Source organism: Acytostelium subglobosum (assembly GCF_000787575.1).
Source record: "Acytostelium subglobosum LB1 DNA, scaffold: scaffold9, whole genome shotgun sequence".
NCBI lineage: Eukaryota > Evosea > Eumycetozoa > Acytosteliales > Acytosteliaceae > Acytostelium > Acytostelium subglobosum.
The window spans coordinates 653,391-679,044 of record NW_012236524.1 but is presented as its reverse complement, the minus strand read 5'-3'; the positions used below and the strand labels follow the sequence as shown (position 1 = coordinate 679,044).

At 43.9% G+C, this 25,654-nt stretch overlaps 10 protein-coding genes across 10 annotated transcripts; 7 read left to right on the top strand and 3 right to left on the bottom strand.

The window, feature by feature from the left end:
- Positions 1-26: 26 nt before the first annotated feature.
- On the top strand, positions 27-576 carry SAMD00019534_051880 (hypothetical protein; the record flags this gene model as incomplete). Its single annotated transcript, XM_012899659.1, has 2 exons — positions 27-332; positions 484-576. 2 exons carry the CDS (start codon positions 27-29, stop codon positions 574-576), a joined length of 399 nt encoding a protein of 132 aa, XP_012755113.1.
- Positions 577-685: 109 nt separating this feature from the next.
- SAMD00019534_051870 (hypothetical protein) lies at positions 686-4,698 on the bottom strand (the record flags this gene model as incomplete). The annotated part of the gene is made up of 8 exons (XM_012899658.1): positions 686-962; positions 1,037-1,172; positions 1,261-1,902; positions 1,986-2,121; positions 2,204-2,980; positions 3,051-3,716; positions 3,800-4,536; positions 4,623-4,698. The coding sequence occupies 8 exons, from the start codon at positions 4,696-4,698 to the stop codon at positions 686-688; spliced, it is 3,447 nt and encodes a 1,148-aa protein (XP_012755112.1).
- Positions 4,699-5,425: 727 nt separating this feature from the next.
- Positions 5,426-6,633, top strand: SAMD00019534_051860 (hypothetical protein; the record flags this gene model as incomplete). The annotated part of the gene is made up of 2 exons (XM_012899657.1): positions 5,426-5,529; positions 5,592-6,633. 2 exons carry the CDS (start codon positions 5,426-5,428, stop codon positions 6,631-6,633), a joined length of 1,146 nt encoding a protein of 381 aa, XP_012755111.1.
- A 455-nt stretch (positions 6,634-7,088) lies between these two features.
- Positions 7,089-8,753, top strand: SAMD00019534_051850 (hypothetical protein; the record flags this gene model as incomplete). Its single annotated transcript, XM_012899656.1, has 3 exons — positions 7,089-7,364; positions 7,610-8,134; positions 8,214-8,753. 3 exons carry the CDS (start codon positions 7,089-7,091, stop codon positions 8,751-8,753), a joined length of 1,341 nt encoding a protein of 446 aa, XP_012755110.1.
- Positions 8,754-8,816: 63 nt separating this feature from the next.
- Positions 8,817-10,259, bottom strand: SAMD00019534_051840 (hypothetical protein; the record flags this gene model as incomplete). Its single annotated transcript, XM_012899655.1, has 2 exons — positions 8,817-10,003; positions 10,067-10,259. 2 exons carry the CDS (start codon positions 10,257-10,259, stop codon positions 8,817-8,819), a joined length of 1,380 nt encoding a protein of 459 aa, XP_012755109.1.
- Positions 10,260-11,648: 1,389 nt separating this feature from the next.
- Positions 11,649-11,825, bottom strand: SAMD00019534_051830 (hypothetical protein; the record flags this gene model as incomplete). Its single annotated transcript, XM_012899654.1, has 1 exon — positions 11,649-11,825. One exon carries the CDS (start codon positions 11,823-11,825, stop codon positions 11,649-11,651), a length of 177 nt encoding a protein of 58 aa, XP_012755108.1.
- Positions 11,826-11,922: 97 nt separating this feature from the next.
- SAMD00019534_051820 (hypothetical protein) lies at positions 11,923-14,775 on the top strand (the record flags this gene model as incomplete). The annotated part of the gene is made up of 4 exons (XM_012899653.1): positions 11,923-12,214; positions 12,295-12,447; positions 12,515-13,803; positions 13,873-14,775. 4 exons carry the CDS (start codon positions 11,923-11,925, stop codon positions 14,773-14,775), a joined length of 2,637 nt encoding a protein of 878 aa, XP_012755107.1.
- A 3,098-nt stretch (positions 14,776-17,873) lies between these two features.
- On the top strand, positions 17,874-19,918 carry SAMD00019534_051810 (hypothetical protein; the record flags this gene model as incomplete). The annotated part of the gene is made up of 3 exons (XM_012899652.1): positions 17,874-18,504; positions 18,573-19,593; positions 19,675-19,918. The coding sequence occupies 3 exons, from the start codon at positions 17,874-17,876 to the stop codon at positions 19,916-19,918; spliced, it is 1,896 nt and encodes a 631-aa protein (XP_012755106.1).
- Positions 19,919-20,253: 335 nt separating this feature from the next.
- Positions 20,254-21,251, top strand: SAMD00019534_051800 (hypothetical protein; the record flags this gene model as incomplete). The annotated part of the gene is made up of 3 exons (XM_012899651.1): positions 20,254-20,572; positions 20,632-20,752; positions 20,816-21,251. Coding segments are annotated over 3 exons (876 nt in total), but the record flags the coding sequence as incomplete, so codon positions are not given.
- A 511-nt stretch (positions 21,252-21,762) lies between these two features.
- On the top strand, positions 21,763-25,598 carry SAMD00019534_051790 (hypothetical protein; the record flags this gene model as incomplete). Its single annotated transcript, XM_012899650.1, has 7 exons — positions 21,763-21,953; positions 22,016-23,841; positions 23,914-24,216; positions 24,280-24,547; positions 24,612-24,681; positions 24,739-24,847; positions 24,919-25,598. The coding sequence occupies 7 exons, from the start codon at positions 21,763-21,765 to the stop codon at positions 25,596-25,598; spliced, it is 3,447 nt and encodes a 1,148-aa protein (XP_012755104.1).
- Between the last annotated feature and the right edge of the window lie 56 nt (positions 25,599-25,654).

The window sequence follows — 25,654 nt, the reverse complement described above, 5'->3', positions numbered from 1 at the left end:
TATAGAAAGAAGAAAGAAAGAAAGAGATGTTTGAAGGAACTGAACCAAAGGTCAAGGCCATATACTTCCTGTGTTTGCTATTGCTGATATTGGCAATCATCTCAGTGTTCTCTATATTCCTCATTGGAATTGTTATATGCATTGGTACGATCATTGTGGCCGTCACAGGATTCCTCGGAGCCAAGACAAAGAACAGCACTCTGCTGTGGTTCTTTATCATGGGTCTGTTGGTGATGATGGCACTCTCAGGTGTATCACTCCTCTGGGAGCTGATCAAGGCACATAAATTCACACTATGGATGATCAAGGACTTTGCCCTCATCGCATGTTATGTATGTAGTCACTACACATCCATCTTATCAATCAATCAATCAGTGCCACTCACTTGTTGTTTGTTTAATTGATTGATGGGATGGAATGTTTGATTGTTTGGATAGAATGATCACTCACTCACGCTTATACTCCGACCTTGGACAACAACAGATCGTTGGCATCATCATATCATATTTGCTTCGAGGAGGCTCGTTCGCTTATCACGCCACAGTCACCAAAAACGAAGACTTCCAGAGACTTTAGAGATAAACGTTTACTTGTAGATATATTCACACACTCAATCAATCAATCACTCAATCATTCAATCAATGGTTACATCAATGGAGTTTATCTATCTGTATATTTATCTATCTCATCTCCTTTGCTTCTTCTTGGGAGTGGAGGTGTTGGTCTGTTGCGACAGCTCAAACTCTTCCTCCTCGTCATAGTCGTCTTCGATGGGGTCCTCATCATCGTCATCAACTCGCTGATCACTCGACTCGTCACTATCTCCATCTTCATCAGTTCGCTTGCCCTTTCGTTTCAGACTCTTCTTCTTGCTGTTTGAAATCATTTCCACCATCTTGTATACATTGTTCAATGACTTGAAATCCTCGTCGTTTTCGTCATAGATCTCTTTCCTCTTCATTCTAGTAATGGTGAAGATCATGATGGTTAGTGAGCTGTGGAGCCACAAACTCAGGTGAATGGAATGGCTACATACATTTCTACAGCTTGCTCATGAGTGAGCTTGGGGATAAGGAAGCTGACACATCTAAGGAACTGTGGATGGTCAGGGCTGGTGTGGTCATTGCCAAAGAAGTACTTAAGTCCACTCTCAAACACCTGTCCAAGTGAGTCTAGGTTGGTCCAAAGCATCATGGATAGTTAGGCATTTGATTGATTCGATTCTTTGATTGATTGAATGAAAGATTGAATGGAACATACCTTTCCTCATGAACTCGGTGCACATCCAATCGATGAGACCTCGCAGACGTCCATACATATGCTCTTTGAGCTCTTTGTCATCCTCGATTGAGTCGCACAGGTGGAAGAACTCTTTGATGATCATTGAGATGATTGCGGCCTCTTGTTTGATCTCTGTCACTCTGGACCTCAGTACAGCGACGTACTCCTTGATGATGGCCAGCGATCTTGGTCCAGGCGAGAGAGCCACTTGCTTCAGCACCACACCAATCATGTTTTGTGGAATGATTCGTGTCTCGATGGCCTGGATTGTCGTGATGAGTAGTTGTTCGATGCGCAACTGAGTTGCGCTGTCCAACTGCAAGGTGTCCTTCTCCACATTGAACTTGTACTTCTTCTTTGCTGTCTCCTTGTCGGATGCAGACGTTGCTTCTGACTTGTCATGTTCCTCATCCTCGGCTCCCTCTCCCTCCTCCTCCTGCTCCTCATCATCACCGTCATCCTCTGACTCTGTCTGTATTCTTTGCTTCTTCTTTCCTTTCTTCAACCTACTACTCTTGCCAGTCTTCTTCTTCATGTTGCTGCTCCTTGTCTCCTCGTTGTTCAATTCCTCATCCTCATCCTCCGCTCTGGCTCTAATGGCATCAAAGACATGATCATTCTCTATTGTTTGTGTAATGAATGATTGAATGGGTCAGTGAGTGGCGAGGCGGGCCAGGATAGGCAGGACTATATATGGTACTTACCAATTTCAAACAACACCCTAGACTTGCTCTCAAGTAACTTGTAGGACTTGGGTACGTGCAATGAGAGGATGCCTGCTACAGACTTCTCCAGCAATGGATTAAAGAATAACAACACCTCTGTAAGTGTTACATATGCCTGATTGAGTTGATTGATTGATTGATTGATTAGTTGATTGAATGATTAATTGGGTGAGTGAAGGAGGACCAATGTTACTTACAAAGTGCTTCAGACTGTTGGTGGCCTTACTGGACTCTAGTATCAAATTCATTCTATGTACAAACTGGTAGAACATGAAGTAGAGCGGGGTGCTGGCCTTGGATATTGGGGCCTGTGCGGCTACGTCAGGCTCCATGTTGGTCACCTCCCACATGATCATCTGCGATTGACACATGGTGGCGGTCATGATGATCTTCTCCCTGTAATCTGAGTTCTGAATGAGAGCATTGCCAACCATTCCATCCATCAGCGGCAGTAGCAGGAGGTGTAGATCAGGATCCTCACAATTGATCTGGCTGCCAATGAAGCGCAGCTTGACCAGTTGTGAGTGTAATGTGTAGAGCTTCTCGTTGCTTGTTGCCGTAGCTATTGCCTTGGCTTGTGAGTCTGGGTCCTCCTCTTCTGCCTTGTCCTTGCCTGCGTCCTCTGATGGCTCGCTGAGGTTCCTGATTGAGGTGATCAGTCCACTGAACAGCTGTTGAATGGTGAGATTGAATGCAGACTCGAGTTGGGATGGGCATTGGGACAGGTGCAGGAGGGTGAGAGCGACGGTCTCGACAAGTCGTTCATTGGGATGCAGGTTCAACACCTCATTGATCACATCCAACAGGTCTGCGTACTTGGTCTGCTGTCGCAATGTAATATAGGTCTCCATCTTAAAGTACCTGGCCACCTCGATCAGATTGATGGCCAGCTCATTCACCGACTTGTACTGTGACAGCAACTCTGGAATGACACCAAGGAAGTTGGTTGTGATCTCAATCATTGTATCCTCATACTTGGTATTGATCGATTGTTAGTGATGGAGCTAGCGAGCGAGGGTTGAGTGAAGAGTGATGACAACATACCTTGGGCTCGACGGCGTTGCGCTTGAGAGGGTCTTGGCCAACAAACTTTTGACCGTCAATGGTAAATACGGGTATCTTCTGGCCACAGGATATCTTGACAGAGGCCGCGATGATTCTTGTGATGGTTATCAACTGCTTCTCGGTGTAGTCCTGCTCCTCGAGACTGTTGAGCAGTCCGACAAAGAATGGCCAGTCGGTGAAGAAGTGCTCGGCTTGCTCCCACATTGCCAGCACGAGGTAGTAGGGCACGTCGGGTGCCTTTGACTTGCTATCCAAAAAGTCCAACACCGCTGCCAACTGCTGCTGTCTCATTTCATTCTTGGCGCCCTTCTTGTCGCCTTTGGGCAGCGACGCCAGCTTCTCATCGTGTGGCTTGATCAACACCTGGAAGAGCAGGTCGCCCGCTGCGTGCGTGATAACTGGGTTGTCCACCATGTAGTTGTCAAACACGCGCTCCATCTTGTCCTGCTCAATCAAAGAGTGCTTGGCCATTATAGCCACCAACTTGATGGCCTCTGCGCATATCTTGTCGACCTTGTCCGCACTGGCAATGTCCACGATTCTGTTTCCAAACACCTGAGTCAAGTCGTCGAACTGAGTGAGGTGGTCCTCATTGCTGTACAATTGAATCAATCCCTTGACTGCTGACATCCTAACATCGTTGGCCTGTTTGTTCGTCATGATTGATTGATTGAGTGAGTGAGTTAGATTGGTGATGGATTTACGCGAACACGCGACTGAACACTTACCCAATCATTCAATCCCCATCCGATGTGCTTGAGGAGGTCGCCAGAGAGCATGAGTGACGGGTGCTCGAGAATCCAGACGGGGAGATGCTCGATGATGATGCCTCGGATCTCGGGCTGAATGTCGTTGACGCGCGTCTTGAATACCGTGGCGTAGAACTTGCCAATGACCAACGACTCGAGATGCTTGAGTTTGTTGGTGAGCTGCAGTTGGTTCTCCTTGAGTGTCTTTAGGCGCTCTGTACTCTTGCCCACACTGCCCTCTGATGATATCTGTCGACTGGTGAGGTTGAGCTCGCGCTTCAACTCGGAGCACACCTTGAGCACGGCTTCGACGATGGCCACACAGCCCAGAACGGTGGCGTGGCGCACGCCTCGACTGCTGGCCTCGGCAAACTCCTTGGACCATAGCACGATCATCTCGAGTAGGTACTCATCAAACAGTATGGACGTCTGGCACTTGGCCACCACCTGCTCAAAGAATGAGCAGTAGGCTGTTGGCGTCGTCTTTGATCGTTTGTTGGCCAGAGGATATGTCTTTGAGTCCTCGCTCTCGCACACCTCTTCCGAGCCCTTCTTGAAAGAGCTCTTATACTCTTGCATTGTCATTTCTTCTGCGCCGCCAGCCTCCACCATGAAGTTTACCAACTCAAGTGTCGCTTCCTCTGCATCCTCATTATATCTATCTGTCCAACTTGAAACCAACTTCTTTATGTTTGCCTTTGACATGATTACTTGAACTATATTTTATTGATTGATTGATTGAGTGAGTGAGTAATCGTCATCCATCACCATTATAAAGATTGAGTTGACCAATCAATCATACCAAACAATGATCTCTTCTTCCTTGAAGAAGACGAGCTACTTCTTTTCTTGCTTGTGGCTGCTCGACCAATTGCCATTCTCTGCTGTATCTATCTAATATATATATATATATCTGTATCTAATGGTAATGACAAGTGAAGTGAAGAGAATGTGTGAGTTGCCAATTAGAGTATCTTTGTTTACAAAATGGCGCCAAAACTTGTTCTTGGAAGTATAATTTCATTTATGGGACACTTTATAATTATCTGAACAAAACAATCAATCGTTTGAACCATGTTGATTCTACCTCTGTCTTTCAAGTATTGATAGTTTATAAGTTAAATAGTATAAATGTTCTTATAAGAACATCAACATTCAAATTATTATTTGGTCGATGGAAAAACTAACCTGGAATGATTCCTGAATTATCATTCAATTTCAGGGTGGAGATATTCAATCAATCAAACAAACAACAAATCTAAAGAGACAATCGTGATGATGGATATTTACCTTTGAACAATCTAGGAAAAGATAGAGAATTGTCGTCTCCAAAAATGAATAATCATTGGCTCATTCATGGGACCAGATCATTGGATGAGTTAATAACATACAGATAGAGACAACACTCTGGACTATTGCCACCCACAATGGATCAACAACACCAACAACAACATATAGTACTTAGTGAATACTTGATCAACATGATCATTCAATTCTCTTGGAATTCTGTTACTAGTCCAAAGAGATGTCCAGAGGCAGCAAGATGGAGATTATCACTAAGTCTCATATCCAAACGAATACGTTCATTCATTGCAAGATACATCAATGATACACTACGTTGTTCTTCACTCGATGAACTTGAAGAATTGGTCGATCATGGACGAATCGTTGTGCCTCCTCAAAGTGACGATGACAATGGCGATCACCAAGTATTTGTCCCACTCTACCAACGCACACTCCGATCATTGTTGGTGTATAGTAATCACTCAAGAGGCGGTGTAATACCATTGAAGACACTCCGTCCTGTGCTGTTTGTGGATGATCAAACTCCTACACTTCGATATCTGTGGGCAAGGATATACGACACGCTCAGCCTGATCAGTGGCGTCAACAATAAGTCATCCGTGAACATTGGCACATCACTCAAGTCTTGGCAAACAGTCTATGATAAAAGATTTAAAGAGGAGTTTGGGGAAGTGCTCGATGCGCTGCCTGATGGCGGCCTGGCCTACTTGTCAATCCGCGTTAGTTGCGAACCCCCCGCATCACTGCTGTCCTTCCCAGCACTGCGCAATCTTCAGAAGCTAAGGATCATCGATGACCTGAGCATCTTTTGTCAAATCACATTCCAACGAATGACCGAAATCATTCAGTCCCTAACGATCAATGGTATTAGATTGCAATCACTGGTGCTTCATCTGGGACTGATGATGATGGATGTTGGCGGGGAACCATTCCAAGCGGCACTCCTCGACTACATCCAGACGACATCACGCGATACACTCACAACGTTCAAGTACAACAATGCATTGAATGATGATGTCAACAAGTACTTGATGCAGTCGCCCGAGTGCAAGATCACCAACCTATCATTGATGTTTGATCGGTTCAGTCGTCCACCCGCGATCACAAGACCACTGATCAAGTTCACGTATGACGAGAGCCATCCTCAGGTCGAGACCATTGACATTGAGTTTGTCAAGTCGTTTAACCAGGTGCGACACTTCCGTCAGCACCCCATGATGGAGATGCTCTTCCATCATGACTTTGAGTCACAATCAATCTCTGCCGATCTATTCAACTTGATCAACAACAACCATTTTGATACACTATGTTCATGGTTTAGCAAGAACACAACTATTCAATATCTTTATAACTTAACAGATAAGAACAAAGAGATAATAGTGGATCAAGACAAATTTGATCAATTCAATCAACTTGTTATCCAACATCCATCACTGGTCAATAAGTCAACATGGCATTGGATAGTATACGTTCGCAACACAGACTTTGCCAATGATGATTGGGACTAATTAATCACCTGGTGGACTCTGATTGATTGGCAGATGGATGATATGGAATCATTCCAAGCCTCAATAATTCAAGATGTTTGGAAAACATGTTGTTTGCATCTTTGTTGGAATGACCAATTATTGACCAGGAATGGGATATCCATCCACTAAAGTTGTCAAATGATCATTAATCTATATCTAACCTTCCAAAATCAAATAAATAATTCAAAATCTTTGAATATGAGTGTTTTTTCGTTTTCAAACTTTAAGACCAGCGGGACAATCACTTCAATCACATCACATTGCAAACACTCTACTTTATCATTCACATCTTAATTATATATATATATTAGTATAAACAGATAATAAGAATAATAATAATAATAATAATAATGTCATTTATAACTCAAACATTTGATAGTGCATTTCAATATTTGACAGCAAATGGAGGACCACATCTTATTATACATGGTGTGATGTTGTTGTTCATTGTATATCTATTGACAAAGAGACCTTTTAAACCAAGACATACTGATGCTTTGTCAAAGGCTGAAGAGGAGGAGTTGCTGCGTGAGTGGCGACCCATACCTTTGGCACCAAAGTTGACGCCAATGATGATCAGAAACTCAAAGAACAACATCACCATCACCGAGGCATCCAACGCCACCCACGTCACTGTCAATGGCCAAGAGAACGTGCTCAACCTTGCTCGCTCAAACTATCTAGGTTTCATTGGTAACTCAGAGATACAGGTAATACATTCATTCGATCATCACACTCAATCACTTGATCGTAGATTGGGACTATTCCAGTCACTCATACATCATCGATCAATCGATCAATCATTCAATCATCACACTCAATCACACTATCACTCAATCCTGGAACCGTTCAATCACTCAATCAATCACACTCGATCACGCTCTGGAATAATTCCAATCACTCACTCAATCAAACATACATACTAACAAACAAACAATGAACGAATGAATAACAGGCTGACGCAGAGAAGACTATTAGAAAGTATGGTGTTGGCGCTTGTGGACCCAGAGGATTCTACGGAACGATCGATGTTCATCTTGATCTTGAGAAGCGTCTGGGCGAGTTCCTCAAGTACCCATGCCCAGCCATTCTGTACTCGTCGGGCTACGCGACAGTCTCGACAACCATCCCCTCGTTCTCCAAGATTGGCGATATCATCATCGCAGACAAGTGCATCTCGCAGCCCATCCAGGTCGGCTTGGCGCTGTCACGTAGTCGTCTGCACTACTTCAACCACAACGACATCAAGGACTTGACACGTGTGCTCGAACAGACTCAGACGCACGGCGAGAAGGGAAAGATCACAAGGAAGTTCGTCGTCCTGGAGGGTATCTATTACAACACAGGTGACCTGTGCATCCTGCCACAGATCATGGCGCTCAAGGACAAGTACAAGTTCAGAATCATCATTGATGAATCACACTCGATAGGTGTTCTTGGCAAGACTGGACGTGGAATCACCGAGCACTTTGGTATCAATGTAAGCATCGATCGATCAATCAATCACTCTATGCATGATCACCAACCATACTCACTCACTCTATCAATCACGTGATCAGCAAAACGATATTGAGATCACAACTGCAAGCTTGGCCAACTCATTCTCATCAGGAGGTGGATTCTGTGTTGGTGACGAGAAGGTCGTCACTCATCAGAGACTCAACTGCGTCGGCTACGTGTTCTCCGCCTCGCTCCCACCATTCTTGGCCACATCGGCTACAAAGGCCATCGACTTGCTGGAAAGGGACCCGGCCCTACTGACCAAGCTTTCAAACAACATTGAGTTTATCTTCAAGCAACTGCAGGACATCAACGGCCTGCAGCTGTTTGGTTCGCCACTGTCGCCCGTGCTGCATCTGCGCGTGCAGGCCACCCACTCGACAGGCAATCGCGACCAGGATGAAGACCTTCTCGAGCAGATCGTCGTCGAGTCACTCAACAAGGGTCTGCTGATCACTCGCGCCAAGTACGTCGACACTGAGAAGTTCTTGCCAGAGCCATCGATTCGTCTCTGTGTCAACGCCGCGCTCACCCAAGATCACATGCGCTTCGCAGCGTCCACCATCAAGGAGGTGGCCAGCAAAGTGTTTACAAAGTAGGTCTCTTGACATCATTATATATCTTTATAAACTTCAATCAATCAATCTATCAATCTATTTGATCTAGCTCTGGGTGATGGTTGTGTTGGCGGTGTTGGCGTTGTTGGTAGTTCGTTGCTCGGCCAAGACAACAGCGTAGTGAGCGCCTAATGAAAGGTCCACGACTTGGTGATCGCTTGGGAAGTTGAACAGTTGCTTGGTCTCGGTGACCGTGGAGAACATGCTGCCATGTAACTGTTTGTCCAATGAGAATGATCGATTCGCCCATATAAATACCTTATTGTTGCTATTGCTGTTGCTGTTGTTTGATTGATCATTAACATCAGTCAATGCTGCTGCTGTTGCTGATGATGATGACGATGATGACTCGATGTCGTCAGGTCGTAGGATGACACCTGTATGCGTTGGACTGGTACTAATATGAATGATCTTGTGATTGTTGAACTCGGGATGAGCAAGCTTGATGGGCGTGAGGTCCATGCACGTCCATTGGTAGAGCACACCATCGTCGGTGAGTGCGAATGAGAGGTTGTCACTTGCAGCGATTTGGATCACTCGACCCTCGATGCCAGTGATCTTGGACACTCTGTCCATGTCAGCAGTCCTGTCATATCGATTGAATTGGTTCATCGGATTGTAATGAACATCATCCTTGCTCTCCTTCCTCAGCTCGCCTCGGCCCCATTGATACAGATCTCCCTTGTCATCAATGGCCAACGAATGGAAGACTCCACATGTGATAGATCTCACGATAATGTCTGAGAGCAGGTCGGCCCTGATCGGAATGGCTACGTAGTTGTCCGCATCGCCTCCGCCGCCACCGGCAATGACATTGGATATTCCAAGTTGTCCATCGACCGAGCGTCCACAGCTGAGCACCATGCCCTTGTCCGTTAGGAAGTGCGTGTGATAGAATCCACCACTGGCAATCTGCACAATGTTGAAGGTGGCCAGCGATTGAATGATGGACGGGGTTTGAATGTTGAATATGCTTCCGATGCCCATCTGTCCACATGCATTGTTGCCCCAAGTATAGATGTGTGAGGCGCCAGTGCGAGGAGCCTTTGTCAGCGCGAATGAGTTCCATCCTCCCAATGCCAAGTCCAAAATAGCATCCTTTGGGAATGCGCCAGCCTTTACAGAGAACGGCAGACTCTCTACAAAGCTTGGGAAGATGCTCGTATTTGCACCTCCCTTGTGTCCAATCTGGAAGTGCAAGTTAGCGCCCCAAGTCATCATGTCGTGGTCGTCTAATGAGGGTAGGTTGTTAGACAAGTGATCATCGATGAATGATTGAATGATTGAGTACTTACGTGTCAGGAGTGCAGTGTGCAAGAGTGATGACTTGCATGACTTTACAGAGACGTTGGATAATGAGTCTAGGAAGCTAAAGGTTGACTCTGACTTGCAATCACCCAATCCAAGTTGACCTTGATTGTTGTTACCAATTGAATATACTGCTGTTGGTTTGAATACTGTTGTACTTGATGCTGCTGATGCAGGCATTGGTTTGCTCCATTGGAATCCCTAACATCATATCATGCTTCAAGGTCAATACCATCATTCATTCGATCAATCAAACAATGAACTACTAACTATTGCTACTTACAGGTGACAATGATGACTTGCCAGACTTTAATGCATCACCTATCGATTGATACTTGACAGTTGAGTTTGATTGAGTTGTTGAATGTACATCATCATCGTCGACCTCATGTCGCCATGACTTAAACAGACGTTTCAAGAATGATATAGACCTAATTCCAACATAACCTGTTGTTGTTGTTGTTGTCGAACTATCTAATACTTGAAATAGTCCACTACGACTATGTAACAAACAATGTTGTCTACTTCTTATACATAACATCATTCATTCATTCATTCACTTACTTGTCGGGATAAAGTGAGTTAGTGAGTTGGCAAAGTGACACTTTGAAAGTCGTATATTACTTCATTCCATTTCTGAAATTCCCCTTCCAGTCAATCAATCATTCATTCAATCAATCAATCAAGGTGGACAACTTATCCATATCATAAGAGACAACAACAACAAGATATATAACTTATCTTTTTTGGAAAGTTCAAGTCAAGTCAATTGGATGTGTTGAAGTACATTGGTGCATGAAGTTGATGTACAACTATGGGTTGATGTTGTTACATGGACGCGAAATGTTGTCGGCAACATCTTGTCATCAATCAATCATCCATTCCATCCCATCCACCACAAGTTACGCAAATTAAGTAAGTACATGTATGTTGTTGACAATATTTGTGTGTTTGTATGTTCAACACCAACACGGAACATTGACGAGCAACTAATCAAGATCGAACACACATATTATCTGAAACCCACCCAAACCATCCATTTTTGAAGACAAAGGCGAGATCTGACTTCGATGGGGACTCATTCACCCACCCATCCAATACACTCACCTTTCACTCAATCAATTGCATGCCAGAGAAGAGAGTGTGTATGTATCATGATACATGAATGCAACTAGCTTGGCTGGATACTTGCATTTGAAGCTAAATTAAAAAATGGATGGACCAAGTCGCAAAGGACTATTATCTTACCAACCTATCTATCCTTATCTTGTTTAATATCAACGACACGGTGTTCTTATTGTTGTTGTTGCTGTTATTATCCCAATCCCATTATATTCACATCAATCATATTTACTTAATCATTAGTTGTTCATTCACATCACCTGCCTTAGTAGTTGTGTTATTATTATTATTATTTAGTTGTACATTCATTCATTCATTCATTATTATACTTATTTATTTATTTATTCAATCATTCAAACGTTGAGACAGCAGCGGCATCATCATCATCATCAACATCATTCAGCGTGTAACAAACAAACAGAACCATTACCAGAACCAGATACATAACTAGAACCAGAATATATAGACATTGATATCGATGGCTTGGAAGAGTAAAGCAAACGCAAAACCACCACCTACAACATCTTTGAGCATTGGGTCGGCTGCAAATGTCAACTCAAGTCCAGTGTTGGCATCGAACCAACCAGGTGGCAGCAGTAATAACAACTTGTTGGGTGGTGCCATCAATCATACTTTGAATCATCCATTGACTGGATCAAGACAACAGCAACAACATTATGGACAAATACAACAACAACAACAACAACCATCGACTTCAACAATGGGTGCAGCTGCCACTTCTGCCAATGCAGCTTCACCATTGGTGTCCAACCCTCTGCCATCGTCATCTGCGCTCTCATCAACCACACCGATCGATCATTATAATATCAGCTCGCCTGTCAATCTATTGCATGGCGTGACACTGCCGCCCATGTCTGAGCCGCCACCCATCCTCCTAAAGTTCATCCGATTCCTCCTCGTCAAGGGCGTCGCCCTTGAGAACATCTTTGTACAACAGCCATCCGACTCGCTAGACATCGATGTACAACAATGTAAAAAGAAACTGCTCAAAGGTATGTCTTCATCGATGTCGTTGTTGATTGATTGATTGGCTCGGCCTCTTTCTAACATCTTCATCCTCCTCCCCAAACAGAGATGAGCATCACCAATGACATTGAACAGATACAACTGTCATCGTTCACAAACAGTCCATTTGTGGTGGCAGAGATGCTGAAGCAATACCTCTTATCCCTGTCCGAGCCACTCTTCTCCTTCCAACTGTACGATAGCTTTCTCTTGACTCACAGTATGTATCCAGTCACCAGCCATTGCCCCTCATCTTGGTCACTCACTCACTCAATCAATCCATCAAGCTATCCTATCACATCAAGATAGATTGTGGGCTTATAGGTTCCTCCTGGCATATCTGCCACAGGGCTTCAGGACGACGATAAAGGCAGTGTTGGACTTGTTGTGGCGAGTGCATTGTAATAGCTCCCAGACAAAGCTGGACGCTCAGTCGCTGGCGGCCATATTCACGGGCGCCTTTCTGAGACCCGAGGAAGAGATATACTATATGAAGCAGGATAGGATCAATACGGAGGACATTGTTAGGTTGTGGATAGACGAGTTTGAGAGTGTGACAAAGTCGCCAACGGTGCCCACTACCAAGATCCAGGCGATGGCCACACCTTTCATACCATCGCATCAGAGCGGATCGGCGACAAACAGTCACGGTGCGGCAAGTGGCGCCGGCGACTCTGCGTCGCCCTCATCGACGCCACAGCAACACCCAACGATTGGATTGAACAAGATCAGCACACAGACACAGCTGACCAATGCTACCAACCCACAGCAATCGCCCAAGCTGTCGCTGCCTACAATCCCCAAGCAACAGAACACTCAACAGACTACAACCATCATCAAGATCAAACCGCCCCTTCAGGCGTCCTCCAGCCAAAACGGTGCGCGCAAGCCAAGCTCGCCGCCCGTATCCCCTGTATCATTGCCGCCCGTTTTGAACATCAGTGGCTCTCCTCACAAGGAGTCCTCACATCTGTCACCAACATCCTCATCAACAATTGAACAATCATCCTCATCATCAGCCAACCCTCAAACTCCAACTTCATCCGCCAAGCAAGAGTCCACGACGAGCAGTCCACCATCTATTGCCAATGCTGCGTCAAATTCCCTATCACCAACAGCGCCTCAATCAAAGAGCAACAACAACAACAACAACGAATCTACACCTTCCAGTATCAGCAGGCGGTCAAGTGCAGCGCCACCTAGGCCATCCTTGCCACTGACTCTGTCAGCATTCGATTTGAATCAAGGACCATCGCCTTCAAAGGGTGAAGGGGAGACTCCTTCGACTCCCACTTCCTCATCAAACAACAACAATGGCCCCACCAACAACAACAATAATGTTGGATCATCACCATCATCAGTAACCAGTCCCAACTCCAAGCCAATCACACTGACACTGCTGACTACACTGGACACAGACACAACCGAGAAGATTAACAAGATCAAGGGAACTACAGAGTCACTGATCAGTGAGCACATCTGGACCCAACTAAGAGCCATTGCCAAGGGCATTGAGAAAGAGACAAGTTATGGTGTCACCATCAAACTATCGACAGCACTTCGCGACTCAAAGAGAGTAAGTCAGATCACGGGAGATTGATTGATTGATTGGAAGGCATGGACTAACCACCTCATATTACTATAGCATCTTGTGGAATCGTCAGAGAAACAGCTCAACATACATAAGAATGATATAAAGTCATTCCTACAACAGTTCAACAAGCCACCAAACTACTCGATACATGTGCTATCAAATGAACAGTTGGCCAATCCACCGACGGGCGTCGACGAGCTGAAACACTTTGAGTTGAAGCGTGCTGCTCACATGGCCATCGAAGACCTCTCAGAGTACATCTTTGTTCTAAAGACCAAGCTACACACACTCTTGTACAAGGAGCATGTTATTCAATTGGCACAGATCATTAGTAAGCTCAAGTCAATCGTAGACCAAGCCATGCCATCAGGTGGCAGTGGTGGCCAGGACAATGGAGCACCAAGCTCTGGCCGCAACTCATTGCAGTCCTCATCATCATCAACCTCAACATCGAATCAGCAATCACCTTTGTCATCCAGCGGTGGTGGTGGAGGCGACGCGTCAATGCCACTGACACCATCGAAGCGCAAGTCCTACGCTCAAGAGAGTCGCAAGACAACCAAGGAGATAGTGGATAGACTGACAGTCATGAAGAAGGGTCTGGAGCACGCATCGCTGCCAGAGGCCATCGATATTGGCAAGTCAATCAGGAGTATCAAACAGATATTGCACGAGCTGTACACGGAGAACAGATACCAGCAGCCACCCGATGTCAAGGTGATGGCGCCGATACCCGACGAGAGTCAACTGACCACTTTGAAGAAGACGTTGGACCCATTGCTCGAGAGGATATTCTTCCAGATTGATACAGTGTCAAAGCTGGGCACTGAGAACACATTCACCTCTGACAGGGAGAGTGTCAACATCAGCGAGAAGCTAATGGCAATCAAGAAGGTGCTTTTGGTGACATCGTCATCATCACAGGCGACTACGACAACAGGTGCTCAAATGTAAATTAACATTAATTATTATTCCATATCCGGTGATCATAATCACAAACATCATGTGATGTCAGTTCATTCCTCATCCACATCATTCATATTTCCATAATACGTAATAAGCATTATTCTCTTTTTAGATCATTCTCAATCAATCAATCAACTATGATCTCCCGACTTCTGATTTACAGCTGTAACGGGTAAAAGTGGAAATAGTAACTCTACGTCTTACCCGTTTAAACCAACAATGAGAAATAGGCCTGACGATGTTGATGACGATGAGGAATTAGGGAGATCAACTCTGGATGTGTGGATTGCCGATCAGATCATCCGCTCAAACCATCCACCAGGGCTAATTGATTGATTGTGTGTGTGTGATTGTGTGTATCTATTTTGGTGATCACACACTGATCAATCAATCAAACAAACAATGATCGATTATGGTGGGTGGTCTTTAATTCAACCAATGTTATCCGTTGCCTACCCACCTTCTGCACCACACATTCAACCAACCACATCCACATATAGTGTGTGTAAGAAGGTCCACCTCAGGTTGCATTGGAAATACTTGGTTCCACCACATCCCGGATGATGCCCACCCGCTCAACCAAGGTAACAACACCCTCTGTCAAAAGGTTCAAACAGGTGTCTCAAGAAATGATCAGGGAAGAAACGGTTAATTTGTCAGTTCCAAATAACATCCATATTCCTCAATACCTACATCGATTTACCATCTTTCAATACTCAATCTCTCATTCTACTTATCCTCCCTCCCAACATACTAGTAATATTACTTTGTACTAATACCAACAATGCCAGAGGAAGAAGTTAATACTATAATCACATGCAACATCATCAACCTCAACGACAATAACAACTGTAATAATATAACAAGGAATAATAATAATTGTAGGAATATGGAGCCACACAAAAAGGAAGTCAAATATCCAAGTGGATTCTTAATGAAACAAGGTATTGTACTATATTATACATACAAATAATTGATCTCCAAATAAGGATACGATCAATATCTAACTATTATTACTATTTATGGTTATGATTACTAAATATAGGAAAGTTTAATAATTGGAGTCAACGATTCTTTAGTATCAAACATAGTTTGATAACATATACCAATGGCAACTTTGAGAGAGAATCAGAGAGATTCTTTGAGCTTGAGAATGTGGAGATTACAATTGTCAACTCCAAGACGTTTACATTTTGTATTCGTGCAACGGGGAATAACAAGTTAAAGATATTCAAGCATGGTCCAAACGATGTGCTCACTCTCAACTGTTGCAAGTCAATCAAACTAAAGGCAACATCACAAGAGGACATGAAGATCTGGATCACCGAGATCAAGAAGAGAATCAAGTTCTAAGTCAATATATACAAGTCAATAGTAGCATAGTTCCTATTGCAAGACACAACAATCACCAGATAATCACCAGATTTCTATCTTTGAACAAGTCCCGGCCAGACTTAGTTTCAATCAAAGGGGGTCCTCAATGAAAGGACCATACCTAGGTCAAAATTGAAGAGATAGGCCGCAACTAATGTCAATTAGCCTTCAAAATGGACAACCAAGAAAGTACAGGAATCAGTCTAGAGTCAACAGATCCAACATTTGTAATTTGATAATGGTTACATCAATATAAACAATTATTACCAAGTCTAGTTATAAGCCTACAATGATGGGGAGTTATTATTATTTCCAGACACTGCTGGAACGGTTAGTCAATCAATAAATCAATTGTTTACCACTCTTCCCCCAACACCATAAGGTGTGTTTGACTTGGTATAGACACTATGAACAATTGTCTTATTATCTCTCTCACCCCCACCAATCATTATTATAACATCATTGGGCTTTTTGTTAATTAATTAAACAAAAAACATCCTGGTGTTTGAACAAAATGAGGCCCAAACTGTGAAATGATCACCAACTTTTGTTTGTCCAAACATTTACAAAAAGGTGTGTGGATGAAAAAGAAGGGGCAGGGTCATCACCACCTAAGATGATGTGATGGGGCTTGTGTGCATTCGTTTGAATGGTAGGTGGGGTGCAACTCACATCACTAAACTGATCAACCACTGTCCATGCCCTTCATTCAAGTGGACCACACAAATGACGCCAAAGATTCTGTTACATATGTGATATACTCATAATCATGATACCTTCCTTGTTTTTCATCTCCATGTCAAAAGAGACGGTGTCCAACAGATAGATCAATCAATTAATCAATCAATCAATCACACACAATTAAACAGTTATATTACTTTTATGTCCATAATATACTAATAGTCAGTGTTTTTGGTCCTTAACACAAAGGCCTTTAAGTATTGACTTGACTTCTTTCAACAAGGTAGGTGTCTAATCAATCATTCCATCACCATAACCATCACCATCACATCAACACAGACAGAGAGACAGAAAGACAACCCGAATGGATGGAATGATTAAGGAAACATAGATATATACAAGGAAACGACACCACATACGATACAACACCCTAGCTAGCTTGATATAGTGAACATGTATATGTGTGATCAACACTGGAAGCATCGGTATTGTGTTGTGTGTGTTTGATGGCGAACTAATGGTGTTTGTTTATGCCAGAGGGTGTGATGATGGATGGTGGTGGATGTTGACAACAAGTTGATTAATGTGTGTGTGTTTGAAGTGTGATGTGTGATGGGTGAGTGTGTGCTAGATTGTGATTGGATTGCTGTTCGTAGTCAAAGTCTGGATGTGAGTGGAGTGTAGGTATAGAGGTAGAGATGATGAGATATACGCTCACACTCACACGCCAGTCCATCCAACCATCCATCATCTCCAATCACAATCACAATCCCAAACTCTACCAACTTATATAAACAACAACAACAACATACTATTCATATAATCTAATACTATCCACCTCCTCCAATCCAGTCCAATCCAATCCGGTCTAGTCAACACTAACCTTGTGACAATAAATATTGGCCAACAGACAGTCACTCCAGCACTTGATCAATCAATCATTCAATCAATCAATCATCCAATCAGTTAGTCAGTCAACCAGATAGTCTAATATTACAGTTACAAACAACAAACAAACAAACAAACAGATGATGGATACACCAAACTCTGCCAATACAACCTCAACCTCGACTCCAACCTCGACCTCGACCTCGACCTCAACTTCGACTTCCACATTGGCACCACCAACTACATCAACATCCACCACATCCACAACATCCACAAAGAATACATTGAACAATGATGGCGCCGACAAGCCATCTCGCGATCAATATACTTCACTGGACGACCTGTCATACATAGCCAAGAGACAGGGTGGCGGAAGTGTGGGCGATGTGGTCGAGCGCGAGAAGGCCGACCCACTCACACGTGACAGCGTGTCCTCCGACTCGGATGCGCCAGAGGAACTGGGCGTGTCCAGTGTCAGGAGCGAGATCAACTGCGAGCAGGTCATATTCAAGCATAGCTCGTCTTCGCGAGTCACAATGTTCGATTCGCCAAGCAGTGGCGGCGAGACACAGATGCCCTCGCCTTTCTCTGTTACTGGCGCATCCACATCCAATGGTCACATGGGCGTTGGCGGCTTCCAAATGACGCCGCTAACAGTCACACCAACCATGAAGACCAGCATCGAACTTGAGAGCAGTCCGAGCGGTAGCTTCACCGACTCGCCAACGCCCAAGTCCAGACTAAGTCAAAGCCAAAGAATTAGAATGAGACGATGTAAGTGATAGAGTGGTTGATTGATTGGTCGTGTGATTGATTAACTGACACATGTTATATACATATAGCTGACAGACGACTGTCACATCGCAAGGCTAGAACACATGAGCATAAGAAGAACTTGCTTGGAGAGATTATATATAAGGGCCACCCTTCATGGGCATTGATGCTAAACATACAGACTGGCATTAGGAATGCTGTTGGAAAGAGTATGAGTACGAGCGGCTCCAACTCGAATATGCCACATCAGTTCCACACTCTACGCACTCCCAAGGACTTCAAGAACAAGACAGAATTCTTCCACTCACCAAAGGAGCTCCGCTTTGACTCGGCAGGCTCTCAGCTGACAGAGGCGCATTCGACAGGACCCTTCAAGTTTAAGGACTACTGCTCTACAGCTTTCCGTTTCCTGCGCTATCAGTTTGGAATCGATCAGGCCGACTTCTTGGTGTCCCTGTGCAACACTTTGAAGAACGGAGAGAACGCGCTGCGCGAGTTGCCAACGCCAGGCAAGAGTGGATCATTGTTCTTCTTCTCACATGACATGAAGTTCATCATTAAGACTATACCAAAGGACGAGGCCAAACTGCTGAGGCAACTGCTGCCATCGTACACCGATCACTTAATCACCAATCCAAACACATTGCTGCCGCGCTTCTTTGGCCTGTTCAGGGTCAAGCCGCACGGCGGCCGCCAGGTGCGCTTCGTGGTGATGGGCAACAACTTCCCCACACGCAAGAAGATCCACGAGCGCTACGATCTCAAGGGCTCCATTGTGGGCCGCGAGGCATCGGACAATGACAAGAAGTCCGACACAGTGACGTTGAAGGACATTGACTTTAGGAACCGCAAGAAGAAGATCTGTATCGGAGCACAGAGGAGAACGGCCTTTCTCGATCAGATCAAGAAGGATTGCCAACTACTAGAGTCACTCAACATCATGGACTACTCCCTACTCATTGGCATCCACTATGCCAATCGCGACCCACCCTCGCCCTCCATCCTACGCAGTACCCTCGGCGACAGCTTCGAAGACAATCCACCATTAGACCTTAAGGACCTCAATATATCATTGGGTGATCTGACAGAGTATGTGTACCTCATCATTCATTCGTTAGTTATCCGTTCAAACGCCAACCTTACCTAACATAACTTACCTTGTACTTCTAGACATTATACAAGTGCATTCCAACAGGATGAGGGAGGCATTAAGGGAGTTGGAGAGGATGGTCATCATAACGAGGAGCATTACTTCATGGGCATTATAGATATATTAATGTTGTATAGTTTGAGAAAGAAGATTGAGCACTCTTACAAGACGATCAAGTATGGAGCGAACGAGGAGATATCGTCCGTTTCACCATCCGACTATTCACAGCGCTTCCAAGAATTCCTTTCTTCTACAATTGTCTAACAACATAGAGATAGAGTTAGAGATGATCGATAAGAAAGGAAATGTTTAGTTTGTGTAGAGGATCTTGAGATCTGATCATCTGAATAAACAATAACCCTTATGTACTTATTACCTCTTTTGGATGTTCAGATCCATGCGCATGTTCACCCCACCATCCACTAAACAACCCACTCAAACGATGTTCACTCATCTCATCTCATTATTCATTCACTCACTCAAACTAAAAGAGATAAAGATAATAAAGAAAAGAGAGAGTGAGGGTAGAAAGAAAGAAAGAAAGGAGGTTGGACATATAAACAAACAAACAAACAAACAAGATGGGAGGAGAAGATTATAATGTGTTGTCCATTCAATCATGGGTATGCCATGGATATGTTGGAAATAAGTGTGCAGTGTTGGCGTTACAACAGATGGGTATAGAGGTAGATCCCATAAACACTGTACAGTTATCAAATAATACTGCGTACTCGGCATTCAAGGGAGAATCATTGTCTGCCGCCAAGCTTCTGGAGATCTTCCAGACGCTGACCACCAACCATCTCTCAGACAACTATACACACGTGCTAACAGGCTACAACAATAACGCCGAGACACTAAGAGCTGTACTATCAATAGTTCGTACACTTAAGCAGGCCAATCCTAACCTCACATATGGTATGTACACGCTCGCTCTTGTGTCTGACTCTCCGTCTAACATCATACAACCTACATAGTTTGTGATCCTGTACTTGGGGACAACAATAAGCTGTATGTTCCTGAGGATTTGGTCGACATATATCGCGACGAAGTCATCCAGCATGCAGACTACCTGTTTCCAAATCAAACAGAGGCAGAGTAAGTCAATCATTCATTCATAGATTCATATCGGTGTCGGCTAATATCCTTTGATCAATATAGACTCTTAACAGGAATCAAGATAAATACAGAAGCGGACGCTATAATGGCGATTGATAAATTACATGAGAAGGGCATTGCCAATGTGATAATAACAAGCTGTATGGTGGATGACTGCAACGATGAGATTGTGGTCATTGGCGGAGCCAAGGGACAGCGTAAATTCCGCCTTTCCGTACCAAGGATCGACGGATACTTCACTGGCACTGGCGATATATTCAGTGCACTGCTGCTTGGATGGAGCACACGCGAGCCTAATAACCTTGCATTGGCATGTGAACGTTCTGTCAGCACCCTCTACAACATCATCAAAAAGACACATGAGACCAAGCAACAGATACCAACATCCAAACAAGGCGAGTACTACGAGATTCGACTTGTTCAATCGCGTCATTTCATTGGAAGTACTGATGTACTCTTCAAATCACACAACATATAAATATGATATGGTCTGGATCAATCAATCGGTCAATCATATGACTTGACTTTCATTCATTCCTTGGAAGTACTGATTGAGTACACTCACATCAAATCAATCAGTCAGCTGATCACCCCTTTTGACACACACCAGTGGTTCTCACATCAACAAAGAGAGTGTGTAGAGGCAAATACATACATACACACAAGCCTTAGCAAGCATCACACACTCATCAGCCCTAGCTCACATGAGGTCTTTCCAAAGTACTCCTTTCTCAAACACTGTTCTCACACATCAAGCAGTCACTGGCTGATATATTGTCACATGTGGCAGTGCCTGAGATGGGATGTGACACAAAGAGTGTGAGAGAGTGCCAGCTGACATGCTTGTTGTGAGGAGGAGGGATAAGTGGAGGAAGTAGAGGAGAGGATGGAGTATTGGAGTATACAACAGACTATGAAATGACATGTTATGTCACTCACTCAGTCAACTCCATTCATAGTCCATCTCCCTATCTATCTCTTTGACAAACATGGATTACAAAGATAAGTTGCCATTCCTAAGATATGAACATGTGGATGCAGCGTCATCATCAAAACAACATAGTATTGATGATCAACATGACAAAGATGTTGAAGTCGAAGTCAAGCTATTCGAGAACAACCATAAATCCACAATAATAGAGTTCCACGATGTAGAACTAGAGCACATGTCTCACTCAATGTATGTGATTGCAATGATCAATCAACCAACAATTCCATATTCTAACCAATCAATAATTCCAGATTCGACACTGATAGAATATATTGTGCCAAGTTAATGGACAAGGATGATAGTTCATTGATTGATGATATGATGAAGAATGAGAAGGTACCTTGGAGGAGACATCTGGAAAAGATGTTCCAGACTGATATCAAGGCTGGATTGCCGCTAGACGAGACCTACGACAACTTTAAACAGCGTAAACAGGTGTTTGGAAGCAATATCCGTGCTCCAGGCATGTCATCAGACACTGATGGTACATGGTACACTAAAGCCCTTGCCGTACTCTGGTCCATCACCGAAGGTTTCAGACATCACTCGCTCATCCTATTGCTATTCCTCGAGATAGTTGTGTTGATTGTTGATGGAAGTACTCAATGGGCGCATAGTCTCAAGGTCATCGGAGCAGTGTGCCTCGTCATCATAGTCAACAGCTTGAACAAGTATTACATGGAGGTGCAACTTAAACGCTTGAGCTCCATCAACAATGCCGACATAAGCATGGTGCGAGTGATGCGTGCTGGTGTCCAGAAGCAGGTCAACACCAGGGAGCTAAATGTTGGCGAGGTGATCATGATCGAGCCTGGCTGCATCCTACCCGTCGATGGTATACTGCTCGACAGCTTCAACCTTGCCTGCCAAGTTGGTGATGGATACTCATCAGATTGTGTTCAGCCCCGGGATGGAAGCAGGCTCTACTCTGGTACCAAGGTAGTCCAGGGATATGGCAGCCTACTGGTCGTATGCATTGGTGACTATCGCCATTCATGGACATCCAGTCCATCACCATCACCCCTCCAAGATGCCGCCGAACAAGTCCAGGTCCCCAACTACACCACACAATCAAGCATGTACAACAAGTTAACAAACTTGGCCAACAATATTGCAAAGGTTAGTGTTGTAGTGGCCATGTGCACATTCTTTATAATAGTGATCAAACACATTATAGTGAGTGTGGCACACGATGGTAACTATGGCGGTACCAACTTCATTGTGGCTGTAGTCAACTACTTTATCCTGGCCGCCACCATCATATGTGTAATCGTTCCCGATGGATTGCCACAGTGCATCAGCTTTGCATTGGCCTACAACACGGGCAGGATTATCAAGGACAACATAATGGTGCGCAACCTACATGCATTCGAACAGATGGGCACTGTCACAACGATATGCACCGACATCTCTGGACTGATGACCGTGGACGATAAGATAAATGTGGTGACCGCCTCTGTGATGGGAGTCAAAGTGAACGAAGAACTGGGGCCACTTGACCATGCATCAATCACTCAACAACTATCAAGTGCTCAACATGATCTACTCTTTGAAGCAATAGCCGTCAACTCTTTGGCATTTGAGCAGTACGACCCGTATTTGGAAGAATCCTGGTTGATTGGAAATCAGGTGGAGTGTGCCCTGCTGTCCTTCGCATCTAAGATGGGCTTGGACATTGTTGGAACAAGAGCAAGATGTCCAAGCACTGCAAGAGGTGATCAGTGGGCAGTGTACAAGCTGGCAGATGGATATCGATATGTTATTCGCGGATCATCAGAGGATTTGATCGCCAAGTCCACTCACATGATTGGAAATATGAAGGTGGTAGTGGATATAAGTCAAGAGAAGAGAACAAAGATGATGGATCGTGTGAAGCTAATGTCATCGCAATGTTTAAGGACAATCTCAGTGGCCTACATGGATATAGTCGATGAAAGAGATTGGACTACATATCAACCTGATCAACTAGTGCTCATTTGTGTATTTGGCATCAAAGACCCACTGAGGCGACAAATCCCAAGCACCATCAAGCGTTGTCAAGATGCTGGTATCATCACAAGATTGATCACTCATGAGAGTAAGTCCATCGCACTATATCAATCAATTTGGAATCATTCCAATCACTACTAACAAATATAATCAATATAAGATATTGATCATGCCAAGGCAATTGCCGAAGTATGTGGACTTCTTTCAAATGATGATATATGTATGGAGGCCAGCGAGCTCAACACAAAGTCAAAGTTGGAGGTTGAGCAAATGCTACCAAAGATCAAGGTGTTGGCCAAGGCATCATCACAGGACAAGCTTGATCTTATAACAATGCTGCAAGCACATGGAGAAGTTGTGGGAGTGACCGGAGACAACACCCATGATGTTCCATCATTTGATCAATCAGATGTATCATATAGCAAAGGAAAGAATGGAACTGATATAGCTCGAGAGGAATCAGGTATGTTTTCACATGTGTACCATCTTCAAAATTGATTGATTAACAATAACTTCTTTGATTTAGACATTATACTGATTGATGATAGCTTTAGCTCAATTGTCAACTCAATAGTATGGGGAAGGAACATCATGGACTCAATCCAGAAAATGTTACAATTCCAGTTAACTGTCTATGGTGCAGCTGTGATTATTACAATTATAGGAGTCATTACTTCATCCTCGAGTCCATTGACACTTGTTCAATTGCTATGGATCAATCTCATCATGGAGACCATTGGATCATTCTCACTTGCCACCGAGAGTCCAAGAAATGAGTTGTTAAATAGTGCAACGTAAGATCGTTGTATTGAGATGAGTAGAATGGATGATTAAGTACTAACCAACTTTCTCCATTAGCCAAGGTAAATCTATCAAGTTAATCAACAAAGGAATGTGGTTCAACATCATTGGGCAATCAATGGTCCAGGTAAGTAAAGTTTGGATTTGAGGAGTCCTGGAACATCATTCCTAACACCCTTTTTAGACTATCATCTTGATCATCTTACTCTTCACCGGAGGACAGGACATTATATTCAACACATTTGTATTCCTACAACTATTCAATCAGTTCAACAGCAGAAGGATACAGAGTTGTAAGTTATTAGTTAGATTGGAATGATCAATTGGTATGAATCTACTCACTAATTATACTATCAATGATCAGCAACCAAGAATGTGTTTGGAGATATATTGAATCATTGGCAGTTCATGATGGTCATGGCAATGACCATATTTATTCAAATTGTAGCAGCACAGATTGGAGGACTGGTATTTGGATCAGTACCTCTATCCATTCGTCAATGGTTCGCATCCGTAGGACTTGGAGCAATAAGTCTACCTGTTGGTCAACTTCTCAAGTACGCCGATGAGTATGACAGTGGTCAATTCATGGTGATTATTAAGAGTTTTATCAAGAGTGTCGTGGCGGCCACTACTAGGAAGGAGTACGACATACTAGGTGAAGTTAGTGATGATGTCAGTCAGAACAAGATAGATATTGATTCGAATAGCGATGTGGATGATGTTGGTCCGGCAATGGTACAACCTGGAACAGCAAAAGGTAGATGGATCAAGGCCATCAAACAAGTTAGAGCTCAAGTCCATTGTGTTGGAGTATGGAGAAGAGTCACTGCTGATACAATCAAGAGAAAGACAGAGAATGTTGTCCTTGATCATCATGTTGATGATGCAGAGAGGGAGAAAGAACTTGATGAACTGGAAGCTAAAGAAGAGAGTTCATCAGAGACTCAAGACCATATGGAAGAGGCAGAGGAGGATATGTTGATAAAGGTGCCCATAATCCATGAGGATCAGATGGTGATGGCTGGAACATCGATGGAATAGAATAAAGTCAACGCTGGTTGATCGAGTATATAATAAGATATTTGTAATCTATGAGT